The sequence below is a fragment of the Centruroides vittatus genome, unplaced genomic scaffold, assembly GCF_030686945.1.
Source record: "Centruroides vittatus isolate TY-2023 unplaced genomic scaffold, ASM3068694v2 contig_790, whole genome shotgun sequence".
NCBI classification, from domain to species: Eukaryota; Metazoa; Arthropoda; class Arachnida; order Scorpiones; family Buthidae; genus Centruroides; species Centruroides vittatus.
This window is the reverse complement of record NW_027122510.1, coordinates 949,532-970,725: the sequence shown is the minus strand read 5'-3', so window position 1 is coordinate 970,725 and position 21,194 is coordinate 949,532. Positions and strand designations below refer to the sequence as shown.

The 21,194-nt window shown below is 24.9% G+C and overlaps 1 protein-coding gene across 3 annotated transcripts; it reads right to left on the bottom strand.

Annotated features, from left to right (window-relative positions):
* Positions 1-878: 878 nt before the first annotated feature.
* Positions 879-20,516, bottom strand: Lcch3 (Ligand-gated chloride channel homolog 3). Of its 3 annotated transcripts, none has more exons than XM_067278095.1 (9): positions 20,386-20,516; positions 20,136-20,239; positions 18,914-18,981; positions 18,598-18,818; positions 12,156-12,238; positions 10,753-10,884; positions 8,104-8,256; positions 1,590-1,810; positions 879-1,481 (listed from the first exon to the last, which is right to left on the bottom strand). In XM_067278095.1, the coding sequence occupies exons 1-9, from the start codon at positions 20,442-20,444 to the stop codon at positions 1,107-1,109; spliced, it is 1,416 nt and encodes a 471-aa protein (XP_067134196.1). In that variant the 5' UTR covers positions 20,445-20,516; the 3' UTR covers positions 879-1,106. The 3 variants fall into 3 exon arrangements, with proteins under 3 accessions (XP_067134196.1, XP_067134198.1, XP_067134199.1); XM_067278098.1 differs by having other exon boundaries at positions 1,421-1,481; positions 1,586-1,810; XM_067278097.1 differs by lacking the exon at positions 8,104-8,256.
* Positions 20,517-21,194: the final 678 nt, after the last annotated feature.

Below are 21,194 nucleotides of genomic sequence, written 5' to 3'. Positions count from 1 at the left end.
AATCTTCAGATTGATTCGTGAGATATTAAGGGGTGGGGCCATATCTCCCAAACTAATGGTCTGATTTTCCTAAAAATTTCTAGAAATGCTTCCACCTAAAACACAAACCTCCTCGCAAAATTTCAGAAATTTTCAACAGAGTTAAGCTTTAAAATAGAAGGAAAAAATCTCCCTCATTTTGAAGCTTAAACAGGCGAATAAATCTCTCCTATCCCTCTTCCCCAAATACACTAACATTCGTACATACAGAAGAACCTCCAAATTTTTTGAATTTCTGGATTTTTCAAGGTCCCCTAGTCCAAAATGTAAAATTTTTTGAGGGCTTAATTTAAGACAGACTTTCTCTATCGTATAACAGCCAGGAAAGTATCCTAAAATGTTGACCTAGTCAACCGAAATACCGTGATCTACCGGTCAGGAAATCAAGTTTACGGTTTAATATATAAATAACTAGGCGATTCTGTACTGTAATAACGTTAATAAATTACACAGAAACACACAATATGACTAACAATATAAACTATTTACTTTCCAACATATGTGGGGCAGTATTTACAATAACATAATCTCGAATTAAAGGAAAAAATATTATGGAAAAAGTACAATAACGCAAAAAACATTTAAAAAAATATAATACATTACTTTTATATATAATAATTTACATAAAAAAGTAATAAATATAACGTACTGTACATCATCACACATGATGAATATATTTTGTTTTTTATAATTAAAATATACAATTTGCCTAATGAATTAAATTTAAATAATTTCCTAAAACTATTTACAATATATTTTAAATATATTCTCTTAAATATTCTAAAGAATAATTTTATTTACTCTAACAAGATAAATTAATTACAATAACATACACTCGATAATATACATAATTTTATTGTTTTTAAATTCTCACACGAAAAAATTAATTTAACATTATATATTTATTAATATATAGATGTATATATACATATATATATATTCCCCCATGATAAAATACCAGTTCTAAAATAGTAATAATTTAATTTTGCGATTTATTTATTTTTTTTATTAGTTCTTTGTTTTATTTTCCTCGTATATAAAACCCATAATTGAAACCACCATATTTCCTACAGTACGTAAAAACACCAGTAAATGGCATTAAAGATAAGGTAGGAAACAGGAAAAATAAGACGAGAATACTTATCAATCTTGTTAACGTCCTTAATTTTGGGCATGGAAGCTTTGATGGCAGTTGCTCCCTTCTTAATGCTTTGCAGCACTTTAGGTTTTCTTGCACCACTTTGCTCCGATCGAGTTTTGCGTCCATAAATACCTGTGGGTCTCGAAGAATAAGGTAGTCTATGTCCTGGATTACTCATACGAAATGATGGAGGAAACACCATTTCGCTGTCTCCTGAGGTATTTACAACAGATTTGTGACGGTTCCTCAAACATGGTATTGGAGACATTTTAATTTCTTGTAACTCTATTATTTCTTCATTCTGTGTGGAGAAAATAACACTTTTATTACGTTAGAAAAAGCTATTCACGATTATTGTTTTTCTCTCTATTTTTATCTCTCTCCTTTTTGTTTTATTTTTCCTACTTACAGTATACATGGAATCCTGTTTGTTATCTTTCATCTTCGTCTTCTTTTTTGCTCTTGCTCCCCAATATGTGTAATTAACAGCTGCGTATTCTAATAATGCAGCAAACACGAAAACGAAACACATGACTAAATATATATCAATGGCTTTAACGTATGATATACGTGGTAGAGATGATCTAACCCCTGTGCTAATTGTTGTCATTGTCAATACCGTTGTGATCCCTAAAAGTAGAAACATTAATATATAATTAATAATTTTATTTTATTTATGTACAGTACAAATAAATATCTTTGATGTTTTGATTTGTTCTTTACACGTATAACTGTTTTAAAGTCTGAACATGTAAAGAAATTAAAATCTATAATTGGATTGCAATTTTCAAAAAAGACCTATACTTTCCCACTGTCATGGGTCTCACGTCAGTCTGTCCTTTGTTAATCTCGAGAAAATCGAGACCAGATACGAAAAGCTTAATTATATACAAACTTCCGGTCCTAACCGGAAGTCACGTGATTTCAATTCAAATCTTTTTCGAGAATGGACTTAGATAAATGTCCTTAATTACTAGATTGATATTAGGAGAAGTATGATGTACAGGGGCAAGATACCACTAAAATTCAGATCATATATAGAAAGTTCAGGGGCCAGCGAACCCGATTAACTATATACGAACTTCCGGTCTAGACTGAAAGCACGTGATTTTTTTAAATTAAAAAAATAATTAAAAATTTCAGCCCAGAATTGCGGAGATGTCACAATTTGAACATACAGAATGTTTTTATTGATGATTGGTGCTTAATTAAAGAATAATGGCTATTGAATCTACATGATGATCTCATATTGGCTAAGAAAGATTTAAATAATCGTATCACAGCTGCATTTCAAAGCGCCTATTATTACGTGTCGTTCATTCAACCAATCAATTGCAGAAATGTATGTCAATTTTAAAGTATCCTAACTAATAGAATTCCAAGACGAAAAAAATTTCTTAAGAAAAATATTACGCCGTTTTAAGGATAATATACGATTCCGTTACATCTAATCATTAAAAAAATCGTCTAAAATGTCCAAAAAACGTAAAAAATGGCTGCCACGTTTAAACAACTCATGAAACGTTTTCCATAAATTAATAATACTGAATACTAATAAGTCATTTAAAATATTACAATTACATCGTAACTGATAATTACAACATAGTCCAAATATCTGTAATTACGTATAATAAGATTTCTGGCCTACAATAATGATAGAATACTAATGAGAATCATTAAAATTGCCATCATTTTGACTTCATTTATAGGATTACCCTCAATTTTCACATTCAATGTTCAATGATTTGCATCGATTGTAGCTATGAAATTGTAGTGAACGTTACTTTTGTATTATTATTAGTAGTAATAATAATATTAATATATACATCAACAAGCAGCAGTCAAATTTAAGTCGAGGATAGTATTAAAATTAAATTATATAGATGAAATAATTAACTAAACCATTGATGACATGTTATATATACGTAGCGTACAGTACATATATCTTTTTATATTCCTTTTAATTGCAGGATTATTCATGAAATCTTGTACATCATGTTGTAAATGTATGTCGATTAAGTAATAAATGAACAGCATCGTTACGAGTCTCGAAAAAATTATGATTATTATATAATCAATAATTTTTTTACATTTGGATTTAAATAATAAGATAGTTAATTATAATAATTTATAAGTAAAATTATCTTGATATAGTAATAATACAAAGAAAAGAGAAGTTGGAATTTAAACCATATAAAAAGCCAAGTGTAATCCAAAATGTTATAAATTAAAATTCAAATACTCCACTTTATATAAAAGAAAACATATTTAGTATGGAATATATATATAAAAAATTATAAATAGAACAAGTAGAAAGCAAAATGAAAATAAGTATATAAAAGAATTAGAAGAGAAGTTTAAGTTAAATGGTTACCCCAATAGAATAACACAAAAATGGAAAAGTAGAATTAATAATAAACATCAACAGAACAAACAAAACAAAGATACCAACATAAAATATGTAGCTTTTCCTTATATCAAAGAAATAAATAAAGATTTTAATAAAGTAAATATAAAACTGACTCCAACCTACGAAAAATTGCAAACGATAATACAAAAAAAAAAGCTCGAACAAGGTAATAAGATAGAAATATATATATACCACAACAAATGTATTTTATTCCATACCATGCACTTGTGAAAACCCCAAAAATTATATAGGGAAAACAAAAAAGAAAGTAGGAATAAGAGTTAAAGAACATGTCGCCGATTTAAAATATAAAAGAGTAAATTCAGTCTTTCACGATCATTGCTCAATAAATAATTGCAATATTAACTAAGAAAAAGTAAGGATTTTACACAAATAAAAAAATTGGTACAATAGAAAATTTAAAGTGAGTTTTGAAATTATTAAACCAGTAAAGGCTAAGTGTTGTTCACTGCATTGTAGGGAAATTTTAACTGTAAATATATGTATTTAAAAAAAAATATATGTGTATTAGTTAGCACCTCTTTACTAAATGTCTTAAAGAAAAAGCCGACAGAATAGGGGTGTATGCCCGAAACGCGTATCGGTGTGTAGATATTCCTGAATAAACAGTTAAAATTGTCCTGTGTCTACCTATGCACCCAGTTGTGAAGAAAAGAATAATTAAAAAAGACACGGTTTCTGAATAAGAAGTTTAAAGATTATTATTATTACTACAAATTATACATAACACAGAGCAAGGATCATCAAGGATTCTTAATCTTTTCTGTTTGTCGATCTCCTTTCCAAAACTAGATTTAATTCGTTAGTCCCATTATAAACTTATTTATAATTTATTCTTACTTTTATAAAATTAAATAACAAATACAAAATTTAAAATTGTGAATTTTCTTTAATAAAATTTAAAGATATGTCAATTATTATTATGTTTTAAAGTAAATTTGTCTCTCCAAATGACCCCCAAATGATACCAAATTTGTCAATTTCCAAAAATTGATTAACTTTAAATTTAGTTGTCTGATTCCCCATAAAGATATATCAATGATTATTAGTATATTTTAAAATAATGTCACGATGTCGGGCTGCAATTTTTAATCATATTTTAAATTTATTTTCATTTAAAATATATGCTCTCGATTTCAAATTATCAGTATCTTGACCCTGTACATCATACTTTTCCTGACAACAGCAGAGTCACGCCGGTCATCCATGTAACTCCGTTCTGAGTAAAATTTTTGAATTGAAACAATATGACTTTCGGTGTATATCGGAAGTTCGTATATAATTAATCGGGTCCTCCCTCTTTTAAGCTTTTCGAATCTGGTCTCGAATTTCATCTATCTAACACCGTTCTCTAGATTAAGGAAGGACAGACAGTGGGAATTTATAGGTCTACAATTTTTTCAAATCGCACCCAACAAAAAATATTGTATATTTAAATTTTAAGTATTGAAAATCACTTAAATTTTCTTATATAAACATTTAAATTTGCATAAATTTTACATTAATCTATTAAAAAGAAAGCAATTAATTCTCCATTGTCCATGTTGCAAGTATAACAGCAAAGTCGAATTTATTTACAATAGAAAAATACCCGAATGTAAAGAAAAAACAGTATTTTCATCCTATTTTTTTATAGATGTTTCCGTTTCTAAAGTTTTTCTCATTTTTTCCATTCAGAATCTTTTAGTACAGCAATATCATTAAACAGACGACTAGAGCACTTCTTCAAGGTGACAACTTATATCCAAGGCTTTGTCCAAGGTATATCCTAGGGCCTGAAGGCAATCGATTTGAAGTGAAGTAGCTAGATGAAGTGTATTTCATGAAGACTTACACTTGTCTTTCCTCGATATAAACGAAATGATGCCATATTCGACTCAATCGAAGATGTCAAGTACTTAATTTCCTACTCTATCAATTGAAATCCTACGAGGAATTTCAAAACGTCGAAATCAAATAGTTCATCCGAAATAATTAAATTTTAAACAATTTCGAAAAAAATAAAAAGAGGGGCGGGGAAAAAGTGCATTTGAATACGTTTCCGTCATTTAAAATTTATATATTTTTATAGTCTAATTAGTTAATTAATTAATTAAAATATATTTTTGTCATTTTAAAAATTTATTTTATTATTATTATTAATTTTTTATATAAAAATAATTTCTTCAGAATGTATTTTTACATATTAATAATTTACAAATTTGTATGTAATTTTTTAATTAGTATATTAAAATATATTGTAAATATAGATACATTATACATTAATGTATCTATTTAATTTTTAAAGTTTAAAAAACACTGAAATATCACAATTTTTTTTTTATTTATAAAGAAAATTTTAATGTATTTATTTTCGTTTTTAGTTATTAAATGTATTAATTAATATTATAACGATTATAACAGAAAATATAACGAATTTTTTAAAATTTAAAAATCTTTATAAACCAAAAGTATTTATAACTATCAATACTTAAATAGAAATGTTTTAGAATTTTCTTATTTATTTTATTTATATTATTAATTAATATTTTAGTAATTACAATTAAGAATTTACGTGACATCATTTAATTTTTTTTTTTTTTTAGAATTTCTAAAAATTCTTCCAAGAAAATTGTATGTTACATAAGAAATTACAATTAATAAGACATGTTTAATGTGTTTTTATATTTTATTTTCTTGAAAAATTTCACAAGAAAATCGTTAATCCCAGACAACAACGTAATGGATCATCCAAAAACATATTACTTCCTATCTAGTACATCATATAAACATTTATTGCAAATTTAGTACTTAATAGTTAGCTATAAATTTTAAAATACGATCATATTTATATATAAATGTATAATAAAATCAACTTAAATGTTCATAAAAGACATTTTAATACATTAAACTAGATAAAGATCAGTTACAAGTATAATCGCATCTTTTAAAAGAATAAACATATTATAATTTAACTAAACAACTAATAAAATGTATAATTTTCTAAGAAACGTTATAAATTTTGTAAAAATTAGTGTAAAATATAAATTTATTTATATATATATATATATTTTTTAGATTTAAAGTATTAGAAAATTAATAATTACACGTTATATACTTTACACGTTTTAGGCGGGTTTTAATCAAATTATATTGATTTAAATTATTTATATCAGATTTCTGATGTTTTATAAACTTTAAAATATTATAAATTTATTAAATTTATTTATAATTTTAGCGTTGAAGTTATATAATCGAATATATAAGCGATGAAAGTAATTTCAACTTCAACTTTTTTGAGGATTCATTTGGGAAAAATATATCTAATATTTATTAAATATAGAGTTTATATGTACCTAAAAAGTAAAATAAGATTTTTAATTAATTATAAATAAATTTTATCGTAAAAAAATTAATTAAAACTATAAATATTTAACCTAATATACGTAAATAAAACTCGATTCAGAAAATCAGCTGAAAAAATAAATCAAATAGATTCTAAATTCTAGAATATTTTTTATCTAGAAGCTAATTTATATTCTAATAAAACTAAATATTTTATTCTTATTATTTATTTATTTTTTAAATATTAAATTAATTCTTTTTTATCAAACAACGATACCGTTTTGTCTCATTATATCTAAAATACATTTAAAAATATATATTCTTGTTTATATATTTGTTAATTATGGACTTTTTTAGAAAATATAAATAATTAATTAATTAAATTTAATTAATTTTTTTACGATTTTACATATTTCAGATAAGTTATATTCATTTAAAAGTTTGTATCAATGATTTTAAGATGTCATCGAAATTTTTCTAAGATTTTTAATATATAAAGTTAGGCAATTGGTTAAATAATAAGTTTGTTTACTGCTGATTGGTTAGAAATTGAACGTACGTATTAATAGGCGGAGTTAATAACTACACGTAATAACTTCCTCGTCGTTTGCGAAAAACTGACCAATCGGAAGTCGAATCGTATTTTCAAAATAAAATTTTATTGTTACGTATTTTCAATTTAACCAATCAACGAACGAAAAGCGTATCTTAGTGTTTGTAGAAGACCAATAAAAAAAATTTGCTATTTTAATCTTAAATCAATGCTAATTTACACTCTAAAACATGCATTAAATTATATTTTACTTCATGTGTATAAAACTATAACTTTAAATAAAATAAAAACAATAAAATACGCTGTTTCCGCGACATTTTCGCATTTTTAAATGAATTCTTTCTTCCTTAAATACTTTGTAATAACTTACCTTCTAAACACATCGTACACTTAGAAAACTTATGTTAAATCTAACGGCTCATTTAATTTAATAATTAAGCAACTTTCTTTTTATTAACTTAATCTTTAGATCATATCTTGAGAGAGGAGAGGAACACTTTGTTTTTCTTTTTTGTTTAATTATTACTGTTACTGTGTTATTAAATTTAATCGACTCTTCTTAACAATTATGAGCAAAGACATAATTTGTTTGTTCAGTGATGCAGATTAACTTACCGAGGGCCACCCTAGCTGACGTAGCTTCATGGTTAATCCAAAATGATACCCATGACAACATGACGATCAAAATGGACGGTAGATAAGTCTGAAAGATGAAGTAGCCAATGTTTCTCTTCAATTCGAAACTCAGAGACAAGCGCTGGTAGGTACCTAGAAACAAGGGGGAAAATAAAATGGGGAAGGAAAGAAATAGAGAAAAAAGTCCATAAATTTATGATGCTTTTCTCCAAGTGAGATAGACATTCTCTAATGTTCTTTTTTATCAAGTTATCTTAGTTATGTTACAACCAAGTTTCTGATCGACAAAGTTTTTCTTATCTGATTTTACCTTCTTAAATAATTAGTAATGCTATTACCACACTATTTCGAATTTAACATTTATTTTTTTTTTAAATATATATATATATATTACTTATTCTTAATGGTTATTTTAATCTGATTTAAATTATTTAATTTATATATAATTTTATAAAAATTTAAATATTGTAAAAAATTTATTTCTTTGGTATCTTTTTGATGATTTGTTTATGGCTAATTAAATCGTAAATTATATTAATGCTTATTGATTTTCGTTTTTATTCAGTAAATAAATTTATAGACTGTAATTTAAAAAATAATGTTCCTTATCATTTATTTATTTGACAACTTTAGGATAAAAATATATTTAAATTGATTACGGAGATTTTTAGATATCTAAATATACTTAAAATCTACGTAATCTTGGCATCTAAACATCTAAAAATATTTAAATTTTTCAATTTTATATACTTGTATAATGGTGAAAATATAAGAAAAATTCAGTTTATTTACGTGTAAAATTACTGTAAACAAGTACTATACATGTGGCTTTCCAAAAATACTTTAAACATATAAAAATATACGTTATAATAGCATCAGAACATCTTAAAATACTTTTGTTATAACAGTTTACAACTGTATAATAAAATAATTACAACAAAAGTTTCGTTCATACAATATATAATTTATTATAGCTAAAAATTAAAATGTATTTTAAAAAAATTATAAATATTTAATTGAGTTTCATTTGTTTCTCATTAAAAGCTAAATGCCAAAGTATAATAAATGTAAATAAATAAATTATAGCAAAGCAGATAAAAATAAACAAAGAGTAAAACGCATATAGGCCTATAACATAAGTAGTAAGCTGCATTATTTCTAAGATAGCGACACTGTAAATTTATTTTAACGCGAAATGTATTACTTATCAATGATTGGTTGAAAATTTTTATAATAGAATAAAAGATTATCGCTGTATTTAGCTTGTTAATAAGAAACTTTTTTTGAATTTCTATATTCCTTATCAAATCCATGATTGATAGACTGATGATCTATGATTTGATGCATGATGATAAGTGTTTTCGGATGTCATACAGATGATAATTCTTATCGCTTTTATCTTATCAAGAAACATCATGTTTGAATTTACTAAACAATTGTACTGTACTGTATATATTCAGAGATCTCGATATACTATTTTCCTGTTTAAAGGAAGCGGTATATGGAGGGTTCCGCAACATTACCAAATTACGTGACTTTCAAATTCTCAAATTCAACCTTGTTACTATATGTAGTTTTCATTATTTGAGATACTTCGGTTTAGCGCTACACTCGATTTAGTACCAATTTCAAAGGCAAATAGTGGCGCTACATCGAGGTTTGAATGTATTTAATTCAACTATTCAATATATAAATATATATTGAACAGTTGTTTATAATATAGTTATACGAACAGATATATTGCGTATGAAAAATATCATACACTTATAGCCTACTGTATGTTGTAGTTCATTATACATGTATATATATACATGTATAGTTGAACTTCGATTTAATGCCACCATTTTTCCTTTAAATTTGACACTAAATCGAGTATGGTACTAAACTGAAGTGCCTCAAACAACGTTGGCACTATTTAGGAGAATGCTATATTGAAATTTTACTATTTCCTGTAAAAGTCTATACTTTTAATTAAAATATTAATGAATAAATTTCTATAATTAATGTTTAAAAACGCAAATTATAATTATTATTATTTTTAGTATTAAAAAATTTCATTTCTTCTTGAATATTCTTCCCAAAAAATAAATTTTTCAACTCAAATAAATAAAATTCATGTTACAATATTTAAAAATAAACTTTCAATAATAATAAAATTTTAAATCAAAATTTACATTAAAATGCATTTTAAAAAATAAATAACGCTATTTTAATAAATAAAGAATATATTTATATTAAACAGAACTTATTGGCAGTAATGCATGTACATTTTCAGCTCAAAAAGCTATTAAAAAATAATAAAATCAATAGAAAAATAGCTCCCAGTGTCCGAGTGAATAAAACCATTCAACACTAGTCGTGGGTTCGAGCCTCACAATGGTAAGGATCGCAAATTTGCGCCTCACCAACGGGCTGGCACGTGAAATTTGCCGGGTTTTCTTCACATCTGTAACACTTAACTAGGTCCTGCCAGGTGGCAGAACCCACGTGTCGCGTTGCCGTGTACAAACAAACAAAAACAAAAAAACAATGAATAAATTTCATAGATAATTATTTAAACTTTATTTAGAACACGTTATTCCCTAATTTTTCCACCTTATTTTTAATAAAAATCCTTAATTAACCTACCGGTAGCTAACTGTTCTTTTCTATCAGTAGTCTCGTATCTTAGAATAGAAAACTGTGGTAACTCAGCTTGTTCTACACCTACAACAGGTGTTTCGGTCCAGTGCATAATCACATCTCTAACGGTATAACCATCTAAAAAAAAAACATGATATGATTAAACACTCAAACTTAAGTCAATAACTTAATCAAAAAAACATGGAGAAAATCTAAGAAAATCCACATCAAGTGACTTTAGAAAAAAGGGGGATTTAAATCTCTATTCAATAAACCAACCTTCACGTTTATATACTTTGTAAATAATCCAAGAATAAATATATAAAAGTCTATTAAAATGTTAAAATATATATATATATATATTTAATTTCGTTTTATTTTTTTTAGATTTAAAGTATGAAGATTAACGAATTTTATAACTGAACTTATAAAAGATTTAAAGATTAGATTTGTAAAATTTATATATAAAAATAATTCTATTTAAATAAATTTTATAAAATCAATTTTTAAGAATAAAATTTAAAATAAATATAATTGAATTTTTTATAGAATTAAATAATAAAATTCGATTAAGTTTCTTTATTTTTTTAAATATTTCATTATTGTTATTAAATAAATAAATAAATAAATATATATATATATATATATATATATAATTCCTTATAAAGTTGCTTTATTTCAATTTGGTTTTATAATAAAAGCTGATTTAAAGCATAAAATATTTATTTTATTTTATTATTTTTAATATTAAATTATATATTTATATATACAAATGGGTAACATAAAAAATTTAAATTTTATCTTATAAATTGCTAAATTATTGATTTCATTTATTTTAAAAATACAATTTTATAAATATTAAATATAACGCCTTTCTAATTTAAAATATATATATTTTTTTTACATTTTTTAAAGAATTTTTTAACACATTTTTATCATTAAAATATAATAAAATATTATTCAAGTAATTAATTATTACGCTTTTACGATTGATTATAATTAATATTAAATATCAGAAATGAAATCTTTTGTGTACTTTTTGTAAATAATAAATATAAGCTAATTATTTTATAAGTAATTAAACATTAATTTAATAATTCAATACGTAATTTATACATTTAATAATTATTGGGCTGCAATTTTTAAATTGAAGACTTATACGTTATACTGTCGTTCGTCCGTCCGACTGTCCGTTTGTCTGCCCTTCGTTAATGTCAAGAACGGAGTTGTATAGACCAGAAAATCGAAACCAGATATGAAAAGCATAGGGGAAAGCTTAATTATATACCAACTTCCGGTCTGTACCAGAAGTCACGCAATTTTTTAAAATTAAATCACCATTAAAAATTACAGCCTAGCGTTGTGATGACGTCATGATAATATACACTCGATTTTAAAATATAACTTACAGCTTTCAATCTCTACTGTACAATTCTGTGAATCCAAAGGATAATAATGTAAGTCCATCATACAAGCCAATGTTGTAGTGAACCTAAGGAAAAAAATAACGCATATATATGTATATATTTACTTAAAATATTTTAAAATAATTAAAATAAAATGCAAATTAATTAATTTTAAATTTAGTTAAGTACCTTTTAAGTAAATATAAATTTAGATAAGTGCTTTTAAATAAGCATAAACTCATAGGTAAGTACTGTACCTTTACGTAAGAACAAATTTAGGTAAGTAAGCACGTTTAAGTATAAATATAGACCCTGTATTTTTTAGTCACCATAATACAATAAAACCTGCGTAAACCGGAATTGTACGGCACAGAATTTTTTCCGTTTTGAACAGGTTTTACTGTATATATATTAATACATAATATACATTTATGAGGTTTAATCATTTATACTTAAATAATTAAACGTAAATTTAGTTTAATAGTTTTAAATAAATACAAATTTAGTTAAGGATGCATTTTTATACAGGTAAAAATTTAGGTGAATACTTTCAAAAAGGTAAAATTTGGGTACTTTTAAGTCAATGGCACGTCATGGGCGAAAAGAGAAATTGCCTGTGTCCCATCTACGGGGGGGGCCAAACTAATTTATACGAAAAAATTCTCTAAGAGAAACGTTTGAAGTCAACATGGCCCCCTAAAATTCGCGAAGCTATAAAGCCCCCATTGTTTTAAATAATTATAAATTTAAGTACTGTATACTTTACTATCCCTACTTAACATAAATTTATACTTACTTTAAAGGTAATCAGCTATATTTGGACTTACTCGAAAGAGATAAATTACCTAAATTTTAAGTACTGTACAAATTTAGGTAATTTACCACTTTGGAATAAGACCAAATATAAATATTTGGTACTTTTAAGTAAACATAAATTTAGGCAAGTAAGCACTTTTAAACAGGTAAAAATTTAGGTGCTTTTTTGGGTAAGGCTAAATTTATGTAAGCAATTTGAAGTAGAACCAAATTTAAGTAGGGCCAAATTTAAATAGAGACAAATATAAGTAAGGACAAATATACGTAGGAACAAATTTAAGTAGGGACAAATTTAAGTAGGGACAAATTTAAATAGGGAAAAATTTAAGTAGGGCCAAATTTGAGTAGCGCCAAATTTAAGTATTTAAGTAAGTATAAATTCTGGAAAAAAGTTTAAATAAGTATGAATTTTAGCTAAATATGCAGCTTAAAAATATACTTAAGAATTTTTGAGTAAAACGTAAATTAAAAGTAAATATTTTTTTAAGTATAAATTTAAACAAAGCATAAACTTTTTTCCAGAGTAAAATGTAATTTTCTTGTCTGATTGAATGAAACATGAGTCATGAATTTTGTTAGAGGATCAATTAAGTAAAAACAATGAGATTACATGCAAGTTCTATCGATTTATATACTTGTAAACACTTCAAAGTTTTCTCTAGATTAGTTTTATTTTTTATTTTTTGAAGTGTTAAACTATGAGGATTTGTAAATATTTATGTCTTCTATTATTTCACCAAGTTTAATCATTGATCACGTGTTTTTTGAGGAAGTATTTCTAATTTAAAATATACACAAAATTACAATTCTTTTTCTTTGTGTGTTTTTAGAAGCATGAATTTTTATTCTAATGATAATACACTACATTAAATTATACAGGAATTTTAATTTTATGTATTTATTTCTTATAAACATTTTATTGTTTATACCTTATTAAAATAATTTTTACTTTAGAATATATTCGTTTGCCAAAATAATATATAATTTTACGTCAAATTGACGTCATTATGGTATCATTTTCGTAATAAAAATGTGAAAATAACCTCAAATTGACGTCATTATGGGACTGTCTTCATAATAAAAATGTGAGTATGACGTCAAATTGACGTATACGATTCTGAAGGAAACGAATGCAAACCCTTAATAAAACGATTTTTGCAAAAAAAAAAGAAAAAAAATTAAAATAAAATATTAATAAATTACGTTTTATAATTGTTTTATATTTTATAAAAAATTTCAAAAATAATAGAATATTTACTTTAAATTATTGCATTAACCAGTAAGCAATTCAATATTGCATGCAATTTCTGGCACTTAGCGCCATCTAGATTTAAGAACACGAACTAACGAGATTATAAGGGTAAAAAAATTTTTTTAATTTCAAAAATACTTATAAATCATCTAAAAAATTTCCAATTATGAAATTGCAATAACAGATTTACAAATTATTGCTATTTTTACTCATTAAAACATGTTTAATTGCCTGTTAAATAAGAAATATATATAAATATGTTTGAAAGAAGAGAGTATTTGATAAATTAGTAACGCTGTTTGCTAGAAAATCCTTAGGATTTGTAACAGTTGAATGTCTTCATTGGAATTAATAGAAGTTGTCAATAATGATTTTCCATAAATCCTCAATAAATATTCGCCAAATTTAATCAGAGAATAACACTTTCATCTCAAAAATCTATTCATTTCTAAGCTAGTTAATTAGTTTGCCAGTTATTAAAGTTTTAGTTATACTTGTGTGTAGCATCTGGTTCAATACATTGTTAATCTATTGAATCGATTATCTTAAACCCTGATGACCAGAATCTGTGCTACTTTTCTTGCAATTGTTTGCTCGTTAATGATCACAATCGTTTTTTTTTTTTTTTTTTTTCTTTGCTTAGAATTATTTGCTTATAAAAGTTTGTGTGTTTAACTTGGATTTGTTTGCTTCTTAATGGTTTCATTTGTTTCGTTTGTTCGGAATTTCTTGTTTTAATGACTAAAATTTGTGTTGTTTGTTTGGAATTTCTTGTTTTAATGACTAAAATTCGTGTTGTTTGTTTAGAATTTGTTGTTTAAATGACTAAAATTGTGTGTTGTTTATTTGGCATTCGTGATTTTAATCATCAAAATTTGTGTTATTATCTTGGAATTCTCAATTTTTAATGATCAAAATACAATTTTCTGATTATAATCTTGCTCTCTAATGCTTAAAAATCTGTATTTTCTTGCTTGGAATTCTTTATTCCAATGATCAAACTCTCATTTACTATTTCGAATTTCTCGTTTTAACGATAATAATTTGTTTGGAATTTTTGTTTAATCTGAAAATTTTATCCTTTCTAATAGAAAATCTTACTTTTTAATGCTTAAAATGCGCATTTCTTGCTTGAAAATTTTTATTTTAATGTTAAAAATTTCATTAAGGCCTACAGAATTTCTGGTTTTAATTATCGTAATTCGTCATTTGTTCTAAATTTTTGTTTAATAATCAAAATTCATTTTATTTATAGAAATTTTTTTTTTGTTATTAATGATAAAAACTCGTATTTTTACTTAGAAATTTTACTCCGTAACGCTTAAAAATGCTTATATATCTTGCTTAATAGTCGTCTATTTTAGTGCTTACTTGATTTCGTGATTAAGCAAAATTTTATGATTAAAATCTACGTTTCATGCTTAGAAATATTGCTGATTAATGCTTAAAACTCACATTTCTAACTTAGTTCTAAAATTTTCTTCTAACTCTATACATTGGTAAGAAAAAATTCTCATTCACTGCTATTCAATTTATTGTTTATTAATAATCAAAAACTTGTTTTTTCTTAATAAATTTGCAGATAGATAAAATTTATTTTCTGGAAGCCAGAAGTATATATTAAAAATTTCTTAGCTTCATGAAAAAATTTATATACATATCCAGATAATTAAACAGCAAAGGAAGAAGGAGAGACAAACAGAGAGAGAGAGAATGAAAGAGGATGGAAAGTAAAAGGAAGTAATCAGAGATAAAATGAAGTACAACCTTCTCTCGCTTGTGCAAACAAAATATTGATTGGAACCAGTTGCACAGCTGGAAGGGATGGATGAATCCTTATCAAAATTAATCTTCGCTTTGTCAAAGACAAATTAAAATTAACAAGATAACATCATCATCATCAACTATTAAAAATAAATTAAGAACTTTTTAAAAGAAAATAAAATAAATTTAATACAATAAATATTGTATGCTTACAAGAAATAATGAAGAATTCGATAAGATGAATTCTTCCTTTAAGAAAATGAATTTTTTCCTAGAAGTAAGATAAAAATTCATTGAATTTTTCTTTAGAGAATTAAAACAGAATTAAATGAATTCTTCATTTTGTTTCAAGGATGAAGAATTCCTTCAATTTAAGGGAAAAAATTGAAGAAAGAAGTTAAGAATTAAAAACGTCAAGAAGAATTTTTCTTGGGGATTTTTTTAAAAATGAACTCTCTTCAATTTCCTCTCTTGAATTCTTTATTAATTCAATAAAGCAATGAGGAAAAAATCGATTAGTTCTTCTTCATTGAAATCTTCTTCAATCAATGGATTCTTCTTCAATTTAATAAAGAATACGAAAACATTTTAATGAATCTTTCGTTGAAATCTTCTTCGATAAAGAATTCATTAAACTCTTCTTTATTTTTGAAGAGGAATTTATTAAAATCTTTCTTTTTTGAATGCTTTCCTCTTTTAAGTAAATTCTCTTCAATTCTTTCTCTTAAATTCTTCTTCAATTTAATAAAGAAATTTTAAAAATTTAGGGAATTCTTCTCCACTGAAGAGTTCAATTAATTCTGCTTCAGTTTAATAAGAAAATTAAGAAATTTAAGGAATTTTTCTTTACTAGAATCTTCTCCAATGAAGAGTTCAATAAATTCTTCAATTTAGTAAAGAAATAAAAAAAAAAAAAACTTTTGGGCATTTGTCCACAATGAAATCTTCTTTAATAGAATTCATGAAATTCTTCTTTAATTTAATAAATAAATAAAATGTTTTATGGAATTCTTCTTCACTGAAGAGTTTAATGAATTCTTCCATTTAATAAAATATGGAAAAAATATCGAATTCTTCATTTAAGAAAATTCCAACGAAAGTCATTGAAGATTTTTTTTTTTAAATTTTGATTGGATTTTAATAGAAAAAAATTAATTTAAAAATGTAATAAAATTTTTATAATAAAATGATAAATGAAACAGCCATAAATTTAGGTTTCAACATTAAAAAAAGAAGATATATAGCCATATTTTTTTTCCTTTCTAAAAATAATCTGATATGAATTTTTACGTTTATAAAAATTTAATTTTATAAACTTTATACATATATGTATATACTATAAATAGAAGACATTTTTGAGCTTTAAAATATATTTTAACGTTTAATTTTTTAAAATAAATAAATAAATAATGAATTTTTATTTAAAAATAAGTCTAATTTTCATTTTTATTAAATATCTTATTTTAATTTTTACGAATGTTTTGAAAAAATTTTGCTTGTATTTGAAGTTCACAAGTATAGTTTAATGTAACAGAAAAAAAAAATCCTTTTTAAATATAGAAAAATTACTTATAATTACTAATTAAAAATGAATTTTTCTCTTTTATTATACTAAAATTAAACGAATTATATCATTAAAAATTAATAATAATCAATCATGATGAAAATTACAAGGCATATTGCCCATTTTCCAAGGACGTAGTCTCTTAAAATCTATTCAAGAAACACTGTGTAACTTGGAAAAAATCTATTCTATCTTGTATTCTTTTGAATTTATTACAATTTTATAAATTAATAAATCTTTTTATCAACTTTATAAAAGTATTTATAAATATTAATTATAATTAATTATGATTTAAATTAGGGCACAATGATTAATTTCCAAGACGTGCTTCTTTGAGATCCACTCAAAAACACACTTTGTAACACGAAAAAGTTTATCTTATCTTGTATACTTTTTAAATTGTTTTAAAGATTATATATTAAAATATCTTATAAAAGTGTTTATAAGTGTTAATAATAAATAATTATAATGATATTTATAAGTTATAATGTCCATTTTTCGAGGGTGTGCTATGTTAAGCTATATCTAACAGTCACTTTGTAAGATGGAATAGTCTATTTTATGATGTATATTTTTTACATCACAAAATACACTTTAAGCTCTATAAAAATAGTTATAAAAATTAACAATAATTAATCTCGATTAAAATTACAAGGCATAATGCCCGTTTACAAGGACATACTTCCTTAAGATCTATCCAAGAAACTTACTTTGTAACATAGAAAAATCTACTTTATCCTGTGTATTTTTTGAATTTATTTCAAGTCCACATATTAAAAAAATATTTTTAAAATTAATAAATACAATTTTCTAAACAATAACACCCCGAGAAAGGGGTGCAAAAGAAGCAAACTGATCTGGACCACCAATATGTATTTTGCCACAGGGTCTGCCAATATGTCTTGTACCTATGCCACAGGACCTGAATGTGTACTTTACCTATGCCACAGGGCCTGAATGTTACTGTACCTATGCCACAGGGCCTTAATGTGTACTGTACCTAGGCCCCAGGCCTAGTTTCTAAAAGAATAATAGCAAAACGTACTTACCTCATACCATACGATATACTCCCATCAGACTTTAAACGTATCATTTTATTTTTTTCGGTGACTTCATGAAGAAACGAATTTTTATCATTAGCAAAAAATGTATCCGGTACCCAAATTTTTTCGGCAAAATCACCAGATAATGTCAATTCGTAATTTTCCGAACTAAACGATAATCTATCATCTTTCCAATTTTGATTTAAATATAACGTTAAAGTATAATCCTAAGCATGAAAAAAATAAGAGAAAAAAAATGTAAAATGATTATCATTTCACCTAAAAAATATAAAAAACTTAATGATAATTAATGATAAATTACCATATTAACTTCTGATATGCTATCAAAACTTGCAATAACTAAATCCATTCCTATATGTAAAGGTGGACCTGGAAGAATGAAAACTTAATAAAATAAAATATATTTAAAATAAGAAAATTAATCTTTATTATCCTTAAATATAACAATAAATTTTAAATTATAAGAAAATCACTCCATATTCCTTACTAAAAATCCACTAAATTATCAACTGAATAACATCACATGACACTAATCGATCGACCATCACTCAGCTGTTTATTTTATTATTATAAGTTATATAATAATAATTAAATTGAAATTAAATTATAATTAAAATTTAATTAACATTATTTATTACCATTTTAAATATTATTTATTTATTTATTAATATTTACGTTAAGGAGTTTCAACGTGGCAAGATATTAGCAGACATTTAGAGGGCTTCTGGGGCTATGTTTTAGGCTTATTTACATGAAGGATAAAGAAATTAGCCCTTTAATAACGACATAAATTACTTAAAAGTCTATAAAAATTCACAGATTTACATATAAAGTATATGTAAAAATGTATAAAAGTAAATGTTTACGTGACCTAAATAACCCTTTTAATGTATATTTTGGTACCACAATAAAAGGAATTTTTTCGTATGGAACTAAAAATATTTTAAAATAAAACTGTAATAATTTAAATTTTAATGTAATTTACCCATTTAATTTGACATTAAAAGTGATATAATACAAATATATTAGGCCTATCACACTATGTTACACTCTAACATACATACAGAATTAATGAATTCTATAATAATATATACGTAGAAAAAGAACGAATTCTAGATAAAATTTAAAATAATATAATATAAATACGTAATGTTACGTAAATGTTTAACACGTATACTTAGATATAAAAGAAGATAGAACAATAGTAACCATTGTAAAACTATAAAATATAGATGTAACCTGTAGATAAAGGAAGGAAACAGTAAACAAGCAATAAGACCTTTACAAATGGTTCCTTTATTACTAAATTACGTCAAACCAGGTGACCCGTAATGCAGGTTTATAATTCAACGTCTACCATCTTGGCTATTGATTTTCTAGATTCAATCTTTACTATATATATATATATATTTTTATTTTGCACCTCTTTAACTACGTAGAGTTTAGTGATATTGTACTAAACTACTTGCACCCCCTTAACACTAATGCTAAGTTAAGCGTGGAAGAAAATACACTAGACTCACCTCCAAAATTTGGTCTCAGTCTGATGTCGTAACCTTCCAATAACATTTTTAAAATATCTGTTACATTATCGAGCTGGTCAGGATTGGCCGAATATTGAGTGTATCTAAAATCGTAAAAAAATCAATTAAATATTAATTATACCAATATAAATTTAACGGGAATTTATTCAACGGTATATATAGGGGTGGAAATCATTAAAAATTTACGTATAAACAATGAATTTTTTATTTTTTCGTTTATTTAACTTACCCCTTTACATCGGTAGTGACGAAGTGCAATATTGAAAATATTGTATATATATACATCATGCAAAGATGTTGTTCTGGTCGCTAGCAACTCTAGCGACATCATTCCTCCCTCTATCAGAGACGGAGGAAGGCAGGCAAGTGTGTCAAATGGAAGATGTGAGCATGCGCAATTGCTTACCTGGGGAAACTTCCTGATGGTTGAGCTCATATCCTTGAACGGGGATGCTGAAGACTGATTTCGATTTTCGTCAATGACCGCTCGCGTGTTTAATTATTATATATCAAATGAGAATTTTACGTATCTCTGATTTTGTTTAGGGGATTTTTTACTTCATAAAAGTCATTTTTATACAGGGAATTTTATTGTAATAAACTCGTATATTTAAGTGATTTATGTAAAGAATTATTCGATTTATGTATCTGATTTCTACGTTTAAATCCTTGCGTTGTGTATTCGATCTTTACAAGTAATTTTTCGGTTCTTTTATGTTTGATTTATACGGGAAATACGTGCTGTTATATAATCGATTAATACAACGAATTTTTTTGGATTTAAATAGATGATTTCTACGGGAAATGCTAGCTTTATACGGGGAATCCTTGATTTACATAATTGATTTACAGGAGAAATTTATACTGTACACAATTAATTTATACAAGAAATGTTTACACGAATATTTATAAAACGAGTATTTACTTTATATTAATATTATATGCGTAAACAAACGATATAAAGTAAAAATCTTATAATAAAAATAATTAATTACAGTATAAATTATTTTTATACACATATTAATATTTTATTTTATA